An 11,743-nucleotide genomic window follows, 5' to 3' on the forward strand; every position below is an offset into this window, starting at 1 on the left:
CCCAGTGACGAAACGCGCCGCTCTTCTTTGGATCTTCTCTATCTCCTCCGTCAACCCGACCTGCTTTCCTTGATCACTGCTAGCCATACCCTTAGTATTTCTTATTCAAAGCAAGCAGAATGGCAATAGTATTTCACTGTGTCCACTTTCAGACTTTGGGGTGCTCCAATGTTTATTTCACACAGAAAAAACTCTTGGTACTCTATTCGCTTCAGAATTAGTAGCCTTTCCAGTCATTTTCCACTCACAGCAACCTCAAACCAATTTATCTTCTGCCAGCAAGATCAAATTCTGTCTTTCACAAAAGTCAACTAATTAATACCACTTCAAGAACCACATTGTTGAACTCAAGTCTTAGAAGAGAGAACTGGTTACATTAGAAAGATAACACAGAAAATCAAAACATTAACACAGTGAGTAAAGTAGTTAGTATATATCTTTAGCTAAACTGAGTTAATGTGAAAGGTCTGAAATGAAGCCAGCAGACAGACATCTGCTAATAGCCAATAATGATATGGAACAGGATCAACATCAGGTCAGAAATTCTTGAGATTTTTTCCAGAGGTATATTACAAAACTGCATACACAATGTTCAACATAAAAATGTAAATATTAAGGCAGAAAGATATAAACTGAAACCTATATACCAACACACTAATAGTCACTTAAATGTACAGAAAAAAAATAACATTGCAAATATATTCACTTTTTCCACACTATTCAACACAAAATTCATTCATATGAACGAGTAAAAATAAAGTGGTGACGAGAGGGAATAAATACTACAAACAGAAAATGAACCAAAATCACTACCTTTTTGTTTTGGATTCTTTTTCTTATTAGTTTTCCATCTTGTTATTCCTTTCTGTTCTGTGTGTTCATTTTTTCTTTGGTCTGTTTTTCGTTTCTTCTTTCCTGAATGAAAACATACAAGTAACAAGTCCTATGGAATTATGTAAAAAAAAGGTAATAACACAGAATGAACACAAACAACAATTAATTTTCAATGGTGAATAAAGATATATTTCTCTTCTGTCTCATACAATCAGTGTTTTCATTTCCTAAATTATATGCAAAATAATGTTTTATACATCAACATAGAAAAAATATATCATTTCTACAGACAATTATGACAGCTTACATTATGGTCACAGAGTAATATGTGGGTTAAGTTAAGATGGTACATGAATTTTGCTTATATCTTCATACTGAACTCCCTCCACAATTCGACCTTTCAATGGACCAGATGCCACTTCAACACTAACACAAAAATTTTTCTCGTCAAGATGTTTCAAAACTGCCTCACAACCTCTATATGCACCATTCACAACTTTCACTTTACGACCAACAGCAGGAATAACAGTTTCTAAATGTGCTTGGTCTAATTTAAGCTTGTGCCCTGTTTCAAACACAGAAACAACAGCTACATACTTGTCAATAACTTCTACAATTACTCCCTTTTTCTTGTAATATTTGTCACCTAGAGATTTTGTAATAATTTTGACTACAATGTCTTTCGTCAACCAATAATCCTTCCGGTTGAGCTTTTCCTTTTTTGCCTCTTCTTCATTAATGATAGCATCCAATGCGGATGCTTTGGCTTTTTCTTTCATTACCTTTTTTTTCTCAGATTCACTAGCAGTATCATTAAGAGATCTCTTTTTACTTTGTTCAGACCCTGGGATGTTTCCTGGTAAAAGTGGCATTTTAAATTCAGTTTTAACATCATCTTTCTTCTTCAAGTTAATGAGGTTCAGATTTAATTTCAATTTCTCTTCCTCATTTTGTCGGACAAATTCTGTATAGGTACTGGATACTGGCTTTGAACAGTCTCTTCCTCTTTCAATTTGCTTCTGCAAAAATTCCATCATTTTTTCTTGATCATCTTTATCCATTTTTTCCTTTTTCATCATTGCTTCTTGCAGGGCAATAGTTTCTGGGTCTCTATCAATATACTGCACATACCAACCTTTCTCAGTTTCATCCACAACACATTTGCCTTCACGCCCTAACCACTTCACAAAATCTGTAAGTGTTTCCCACTGAGTAGAGTTCATGTGAAGATGATGACGTTCGGAAATGTAGTCCTGGTACACACGATTTGCATGAACACGCTTTGTTCCAAACTGTCGTTTCAGTAATTCTAAGTAACCATCACAGAACTCTTTCGAAAATTCATCAATGTATTTGTCAGCATTGTCAGCAAAAAGCAGCAGCTGTCGCTGGTGAGACTCTGACATCATGTGACACTTGAAACCATTCTCATCTCTGCACTGCTTCTGACACATCTGACAGTACCAGCGGAGCTTCTGTAAGCCTTTTGCCTTAATTTTATTGGCAATGTACTTAGGTGTCCCAACTTCATGTTTTCCCATTGTCTAATCCAATGTGTCTCACGATGGATGACTGAAGATAAATGGTAACTGTAAAGGAAAGTTGGATTCACTTTTCTTCATGTATAATGTTATAAGAAAAGGAAATTTACACAGTACATAAAATTCTGAACAAACATTTCTCACTCACAACTAAAGAGTCAATGGGCCATTCCATGTCAATTCAACCAATTTGAGAAAATGTTCCAGCTAATAGTCTCAGATTTGGCTGAAATTTAGCACACCAATGTTACCAAGTGTGGAACACTCATGGACAAAATTTTAAGTTCCCCTGCCAATTAGTTCCAGAATTATGGCTTGTGAAAGAAGGTGGCTTGACCCGGAAATTGCAACCCACATCTAGCAGTCTATCTTCAGACCCAACTTCAGGTCTTAATAACTTTGGAACTATTCCACACAGTCCAGTGAAATTTTTACAACCCAGTGACATCCACTTAGAGAACACACTCTATGAATCAAAACACCAACAACATATTTCTGAGGGAAAATAAAAAAATTCCAAAATGTGATTAAAAAAATGTAATATGTTAAAAGGTACCTATTGTAGGTGCCCTCTATGCCAAATATAATTCACTCAAAAAGGGTATAATTTTTTTGTGGTAAGTTTGACGTGGCCTAAACACACACAGAACTCATCTTTCCCATATCAGTCACACAAACAGTTACATGCACACGAAAATACAAAAACTTGAAAAATTACCGGAAAAACATGGATTTTCTACGTGTGTTAGCACAAAAGGGGCAAGTGATATCCATGCAAAATTTCAAACACTGCATAAGTAGACCATAATATAATATGTGGCAAAATTTCAACTTGTTATTGCAAGGCATTTGTGTACAATAAAAGCTGACAGATGTATTTGGTTAAGTTTCTTTTAACATGATTTAGCAAGTAATAGTGATGATGCAGACAGCTTGTTTCAGATAAAGCTGCAGCAATTGTTGGGAACCATCAGGCAACAGAAAGTTAAACAATGGTAGTTTTCAGAGACAGAATGAGTCATTGTTAGGCAGGAACAACAAAGGAAACAAGCAATCATTACAGGTTACTCATGTTTTTAAGATTCTAGTTCAGACTGGTCAGTACTGTCGTGGAAAGTCAGTACAGAGGCAGAAGAGTGTAGTAGTGGTGCTTTTGTTCAAACAAGTTATGGTATCGGTAGAGCACAAGCATCTGAATGTCATAAAACAACATAATGAACAAAATGTGGCATTCGCTTTGTACTGTATCATCTGGATGAATCGGACCAAGATATGTTGCTATGGAGATCCGGGATACATCCTGTGGGCAGAAGTAGTACAGTTCCAGGAAACTTTAGTGTTTGTTATCATCATATGAAAGTGTTTCTGGATAAGTATTCTTTCCTACAAAGAAGTTGTTTTGATCCATTTTGGATTCATAAGAATACGGTGAAGTGCAGCCTCAGAGAAATTGATATAAAATCAGTATTGAAAGTGAATCAGTGCATGGGACGTAACATGAAACCATGACAAAAGTTATTAAGTGTGACCATGAAACCATGACAAAAGTGTGTTACAGTGCTAAAAATTGGAGAATATTCTGATAATTTACATGACAATGACAAAGAGTATCAGCCACCTACAACCACAGCGGATGAGCAATTAAATACTTCAGTGACTGCTCTTGGTTTGTCTCCCATGAAGACACACAAAGTTGGGAAAGGAGAAAGGTCCAGCTATGGTAGAAGAAAACTACAAGAAGCTCAAATGGAACTAAAAGACAAAATAACTCACACACTAATGGTGGAAGAGGAAGAACTATGTGCTCCAAAGGAACAGAAATCATGCCAGAAATGCTCTGATTGACAAAATTGTGCATGATTTGAAAGAAAAATTTGCCATATCCACACGCCAGAAAATTCTTAGCCTTGCACCTTCCAGCTGGTCTATTGACTACACTGCAAAGGAATTCAATGTTTCTACATATATCGTAAAGGAAGCTTGGAAAATAAAAGCAACCCAAGGAGTGCTTCCACAACTTCAGCAGGCTCAGAGTTAGCAATTGAGTTCGGAAATAAAGGTGCTAGTGTCAGAGTTTTATGAAAATAATGACTACAGTCGAATAATGCCTGGAAAAAAAAAAGACTATGGAACGGTGAAAATGGGAAATGTACGTGTACAGATGCAAAAAAGAATGTTGCTATGCAACATATCAGAACTATATGTAGAATTCAAGGAAAAGTATCCCAATGCCAAAGTTATCCCAATGCCAAAGTAGGTTTATCATCTTTTTTCAATCTTCGGCCAAAATGGCTTGTGCCTGTAAGTGCAAGGGGCACACACAATGTTTGTGTATGTAAGACCCGTCAAAATGCTAAGCTGATGTTTGCTGCTATAAAGGATTCTGGTCTGGATTACAAAGGTGCAATGAAGTTGCTAGTGTGTGACATCTGTTCCTACCAGTGCATGATACACAGGTGTGAAAAGTGTCCTGGTAAGGCAAATGTTGCAGAACACGTGAATAACAAACTGCATGGTGAACTCCTTATGGATGAAGATGAACTTGTTTATAAGAAACAATGGACACACATGGATCGCACAAGTCTTGGAACAAAGCAAAGTACAGTGGAAGATTTTGTTGAAAAGTGTTTTCAAAAAAACGGACAAACTGAACACACACAGCTTCACAGCAACAGCACAATCGGCTTATCTCCGGTTTTGTAAGAATAATTTGAAACAAGATGAAATTATAGTAAATACTAGACTTTTCTGAAAATTATGAATTTATAGTTCAAGATGCCATCCAAAGACATCATTGGGACAACAGTCAAAACAACTCTCCAGCCATTTGCGATTTACTATAGAGGTGAATCAGGTTATGTGTCTGTATTGAACCTGTGTGTTTTTAGTAACTGTTTAATTCATGATGCCATTGCAGTTCATGCCCACATTCGCACTGTCATGGCATATGTGAAAAACAAGCTGCCTCACAAACATTTTGCGAAATACTACAGTGATGGGGCAGCTAGTCAGTACAAAAACTGTAAAAATCTAAAAATTTATGCATGCATTACCATGATTTTCAGATTCACGCAGAATGGAATTTTTTCGCAACAAGTCATGGTAAAAATGTATGTGATGGTATTGGTGCTACCATTAAGTGCATGGTATCACGTGCTAGTCTGCAGCACCCTACAGAAGGTCACATTCTAACACCTCTTCAATTATTTACCTGGGTACAGAAAAATATCTCTCACATACAATCATTCTATGTTTCGAAAGATGAAGTGAAATCAGTCAAAGAGTTGCTAAAAAGCAGACTAGAACACATTAAAACTGTTGCAGGCACAAGGAGCCATCATCACTTCTCTCCAGTGGACTCTGACACTGTGCAGATGGGCAGACTGTCTGGTTATAACTATAGGTTCATGCACAACATGTGTCTTCACAGTGTGTCTGACTCAGGATTCAGAAGCAAAAGCAGCAACATACAACCAGGTTGCTATGTTATTGCTGTTTAGGATAACAAATGGTACTTAGGATGTGTTGCAGAGTGCTGTGAAGCAGAAGGTGATGTATTTGTGAACTTCATGGCACCAGCAAGATCATTTCATTGGCCATGTTTGGCATACAGGTGTTGGATTCATTTTTAACATATTCTTATGACAGTTCCAGTTCCTACCAGTGTCAGGAAGACAGTACAATTTGCCACTCAATGTACAGAGTACAGTAGATAAAAGTGTGGGAGAACTTCTGTTCAAAGCACAATCGACTGGTTTTTAGCTGTTAAGGTGCAGTAAACATTAATGATAGGTTGTGTTAATCTGTCTGTATGTTGTTGCTTAGTGATTAAACAGTTGTGGGAGAGGATAAGAAGAGGCAGAACAGTTTACGATATGTTTTTACAAAATTGTGTTGTGGAACAATGGCCACATCTCCAAATACCTCTGTTAACTTCCATTGTACACAAGTGTCTTGCAATAACATGGTGAAATTTTGAGATATATATCATTATGGTCTACTTATGCAGTGTGTAAAATTTGGCTTGGATACCACTTGTCCCTTTTGTGCTACCACACTTAGAAAATCCATATTTTTCAGGTAATTTTTCAAATTTTTGTATTTTTGTGTGCATGTATCTCAGTTTTTGTGACTGATATGGGCATGATGAGTTCTGTTTGTGTTTACACCACATTAAGCTTACCACACACACAAAAATTATACCCTTTTTGAGTGAATTATATTTGGCATAGAGGGCACCTACAATACGTACCTTTTAACGTATTACATTTTTTAAATCACATGATTGTATGCGAGAGATATTTTTCTGTACCCAGGTAAATAATTGAAGAGGTGTTAGAATGTGACCTTCTGTAGGGTGCTGCAGACTAGCTCGTGATGCCATGCACTTAATGGTAGCACCAATACCATCACATACATTTTTACCACGATTTGTTGGGGAAAAATTCCATTCTGCATGAATCTGAAATTTTTTTATTTTCCCTCAGAAACATGTTGTAGGTGTTTTGATTCATGGAGTGTGTTCTCTAAATGAATGTTACTGGGTTGTAAAAATTTCACAGGACTGTGTGGAATAGTTCCAAAGTTATTAAGACTTGAAGTTGGGTCTGAAGATAGATTGCCAGATGCGGGTTGCAATTTCCAGGTCACGCCACCCTTCTTTCACAAGTAATAATTCTGGAACTAATTGGCAGCAGAAACTAATACTTTGTACATGAGTGTTCCACACATGGTAGAATTAGTGTACTGAATTTCAGTCAAATCTGAGACTATGAGCTGGAGCCCCTGGTTGAACTGACATGGAATGACCCAAATGTGAAGGGTAAAATAAAAACATAAACACAATAGCATAGCAAATGAGTGTATATGCCATGAATAAATACATGATTAGTTAAAATAAACTGTTTTGAACAACAGCTGCACATAAGCTTACTATAAGGAGAACTATTTATTTTGGTATGTAGGCCCTAGGTGATTTCGAGTCATGTGGTCTAGTTAAGCAGATGTTCCCCACTTTACTATCTCAGATTTTATTCAAACTGTGGGTGCAGCTTTGTTAACCAAGTGAAACAAGATACAAAAAAGGTCTAGCTCACAAATTTTAATACTTTGTAAGTAGTAGTGTGTCTTATGTGAAGGACGACAAACTTTTTTGGTCAAGTTTGGGTAATTGTGGTAAAGCAGCAACTCTTGGCAAGACAACTGTGCACATTCTATAAGTTTCATATCAACTATTTTTGTCCCAAGTGGCTCCTTGATCCATCAATAAATTTTGTCAAGACAAAATTTCTCACAATTTTAAATAACCTAATGTTTTCATGTAGAAGCCATCAGCAACTCATTCTACATCTATACTCTCATTTCCTATTTACGACAGTGTTTATATCATTGGCATCTGCTAATGTTATTGATAAATGGTCATTAATATACACAATAAAAAGTGTGGCTTCTGAGAAGGGACATAATGGCTACTATGCATCCCTTTGTTTCATCAAAAATGAGAAAGCTAATGTGGAAGTTTTTTGCGTAATTAGTGACACCTTAAGGCATGATCCAGTTGGAGACTGAACAGGTCTTTTTGATAAATCTTGTGGATTGACAAACAAAAAGTGACAAACATCCAGAAAATGGCATATTTTAGAGATGTGTCTGCCACCCAACATAAAAATTTCACCAAACTATGCCATCACCTCTGAAATGATGGTGTAAATTTGAGTGGATTTCCCCCCCCCCCCCCCCCCCCCCCAAACCAGTCATGCAAAATCTGCACAGTAAGGAGGACCAGGACAGGACAAGATTTTGGCTATGGTTTTCTGAAGGAGCCATAACAGCAGTTGCCTGAAGTGATTTGAAAAAGTCTCAATCAGGAGGCTGGACAGAGCATAAACCTCCATCCTCCCAGTTCTGTGGCCAGTGTATTAACAAATGCATACCTCATTTGGTTACACTTGGCATCCAGTTTTCTTATGATTGTACATACTTGGAACACTTAAATTTAATAAAATAAAAAAAATAATTCTACACGCCTCATTTGAATTAACTGAACTGTTCAATACGGTTTCCCAACTCACAACTAAACTGTCATTTACCAAACTAACCTACACCTCGATCTACACGTCATATCTCACCACAACGTATGTTCAAAAAAATATACACATACAAAAAGTATTGCCACTGTTCTGCTTGCTTTGCCCATAACCACACACATTTGATGATCAATCAGAACAAGGAGTTTCAACACTGCAATCAGAGTAGCATGTTGTATTCATGTATAAGAACAGATGCAGTGCTGTCAATGTTTTTATAAGGGACAGTCAAATGAAAACGAGGAGGACAGGAAAAAAAGTAAACTGTTCATTATTTCAAAAGTAATAAGTATAAGTGTTAATACACTTATCCCAATGTAAGACAAAACGGTTGATGTTTTCATGGAAAAATGTTTGTTGTTGCCTACAAAACCAGCATTGCACCCAGACATTCACCTCTTCGTCTGATGCAATTCAACGGCCGTGAATGTCACTCTTTAGGGCTCCAAAAATATGGAAATCGCAATTGGAAAAGATCAATACTGCATGGAGGATGTGAAAGGACTTCCCAACGAAACTTCTGCAGTGTAGTCAACACAATCTCGGTAGCATATGGGCAGGCCTTGAAGAAAGACAGTTGTGGCTGACGATTTGCTTCAGACAGAGGTGTACGCCTGCGTACAATTATGGTTCCATAGGCAACCACAAACATTTTTCCATAAAGGCACTGATCATCTTGTCTCACAGTGGGATAAATGTATTAAGAGTTATAGTGAATCGAAATAGTAGTTTTACTTATTTTTTCCTCATCCATTTCATTTTCATTTGACTCTGCCTAACAGCTTCAGAATGATGCACCAATAAATAGCACCAATAGTTGAAAAAGATACTTGTTGCATCCCTAACCTGCATATTATCAAAAATATACCCATGCCTTTTACAATATAACTGAGTCAGCAGTATGATATTCCAGATGCAATAATTACAAAAATGGTCACAGTTTAAATCACTGCAGCATGTACTTTGTCACGGAAAGCATAAAGACACCCAAAAAAGGATTGGGAATTTATCTAAGAAACCGATGGGTAGGCTAAGGAGCCTGGAAAAAGTTCCCTGCTCGTGGCTGGAACTACCTGGCTATAAGCATGGTTGCTTGATGATGTGGATACCAGTTTTTTTTCTGAATGGTGGTGAAAATACCAATGCAAGCTTCTAATTTCACTGTGGGAAAACTACCTAACAATTCTTTGTTTTGCGATGCTACAGCATGATTGGAAAGTGAAACTTGACTGGATAACTGCAAGCCTCGAGAGGAAAAAAACTATTGTGGAAATTTGATAGTAAATTGGAGGGGGGGGGGGGGGATACACCCTTAAATCAGCCTTCCTCAATGTGGGGGGCATAGAGTAATTGGGAGGGAAGGGGGGTACTGAGTTGCTGTATGTACCGATTAGGTGACAGTAACTACTGGTACTAAAACAGGATTCATGACAAGAGTGTGTGCTGTTTCTCTTGCCGTAAAATTCACACACAGCATGATACACAGGGAAATGTTTGCTTCTAAGTAGTACAACTGGAAGTCAATGAAGAGTTGAATGATGCAGTCAGTGTTGTAAATTTGGTGAAAGCATGAGCTTTAAACAGTAGGCTATTTTCCCATTCAGCTGAGGACATTCCACTCATGATTCACTTTTACTGCACTTGCAGGTACATTGGTTGTCTCGTGGCAAAGTTCTTCATGGTGTTGTGGCGCTGATGGATGCACTTCATCTTTTCCAATTGAAAAGCAGCTGATACACACACTAGCAGCTAAGTTTCTAGATATTGCCCAGCCTAAGTACAATTAATTAATTCTAAGGAGCCTTTCTCTGTGGGATATTATAGTTACCTTATGGTCTAATGATAATAAAAGTTTCAAGTATACTGTGATACTTCATTATGTGCCATTAGGTATTAATAGTGCTTCATGAATGGCTACTCTCCAGAAAAATCTACCCTGACACACAGTGCGTTAGTGGTGATAAAACTGTAACGACTTCAACATTCCTTTGCTTTCGAAACTTGGCACACAGTAGTTAATTCTAAATCATGTGGTTTGTTACTTTTTGGAAGATTGGGTGTTACAACAACAATCTTCTCAGAAATTTGCACAAATCCTACGGGCACTTGAAGTTCAACTAAGCTGTAAACAGGAAATGGTAGCATAGTGAGACATATGGATAAATATAATACAGATACCAAAACGCATAAAATTCTAGATTTTGGGAGGAAATACGTCAAAGAATGGGAAAAAAACACGGTTCGGTGAATAAACTAGGCCTACAAATAGCTTTGCATTTACATACGCAGAACACATTAAAACTACAATCTATTGCACTGAGGCAGACTGACAACCGTCTGTGTTGAGCAGACAGAAAAATGGTTTAGTGCAAATACTGATGAGTTAGTGACTTCCAAGTTTGTAAACAAGTCTTCGGTTAGTCCTGAACTGAATAATATGAGAAGACAACATATTGAACGTGCCGTTTCCGAATACCTTAGCATTAATATAAGAATAAGACAGGGATGCAGACCAGGGCATAACTGGCCCAAATTACACGATTTGCACGGTAAAAGAGTGGGGACGAAACAGACATTTTCGGATACATACTGAAAAGGGTGTATTCGCGAACCTGATTTTTTTTCTTCGAATCCCTAGGTGAAGGAGAAGCACACAAGGAAAGTTATGCTTAATGACGCTTCGTAGAAATTTCCCTGCAGAACACAAGACAGCTTGTTCTTTAAATTAATAAGGTAAACAACACTGATGCAGAGTAGAATTTTGCTATATCAATTGATTAGAACAGTAATTTAATCAATAATCACCTTTTTCTGTCAAATCGTCTTCAAACAAACGAATGCTTTTACGTAGCAATGCAGAGGACATCGCACATACTAGAAAGAAGAGTAAATAAAAATGTCAAGTACGTCACACGAACAACACACATCAAAACTACTTCCCGAACACCACAGGTTACATAAAATTGTGTATTTCGTCAACATGCAAAGATCTCACAACTTCCCCAAAATGTCGGCAAATGGGCAATCACGGATTATCTTCATCAAAGAAAATCGATTCAGCTATGCTTCCTCAAGAATTTGAAAATTGCACAAGCATTCAATGCATGCTTTCACCTCCGGTATTTTAGTTTTTGTAATATTTCGACCGCTGCCTAACACCAAAAAAAACAAGCATTGCCACTTATTTGCTTCACGGCAAATACTGTTTTCAATAGCAATATCAAGAGCATCCACATATAAATTTAAAAAAAATTCTTTTGGAGTAAAACTTTTACACAGTAA

General features: G+C 37.2%; 1 protein-coding gene across 1 annotated transcript; it reads right to left on the minus strand.

Annotated features, from left to right (window-relative positions):
- Nucleotides 1-996: 996 nt before the first annotated feature.
- On the minus strand, nucleotides 997-11,541 carry LOC124788303 (DNA/RNA-binding protein KIN17). Its single transcript, XM_047255533.1, has 2 exons — nucleotides 11,267-11,541; nucleotides 997-2,423 (listed from the first exon to the last, which is right to left on the minus strand). The coding sequence occupies exon 2, from the start codon at nucleotides 2,373-2,375 to the stop codon at nucleotides 1,173-1,175; it is 1,203 nt and encodes a 400-aa protein (XP_047111489.1). The 5' UTR covers nucleotides 2,376-2,423; nucleotides 11,267-11,541; the 3' UTR covers nucleotides 997-1,172.
- Between the last annotated feature and the right edge of the window lie 202 nt (nucleotides 11,542-11,743).

Source organism: Schistocerca piceifrons, chromosome 3, assembly GCF_021461385.2.
Source record: "Schistocerca piceifrons isolate TAMUIC-IGC-003096 chromosome 3, iqSchPice1.1, whole genome shotgun sequence".
NCBI lineage: Eukaryota > Metazoa > Arthropoda > Insecta > Orthoptera > Acrididae > Schistocerca > Schistocerca piceifrons.

Bases quoted from the DNA above. Each gene is read 5' to 3' on its own strand.
- LOC124788303 (XM_047255533.1), bottom strand. From the start codon at position 2,375: ATGGGAAAACATGAAGTTGGGACACCTAAGTACATTGCCAATAAAATT.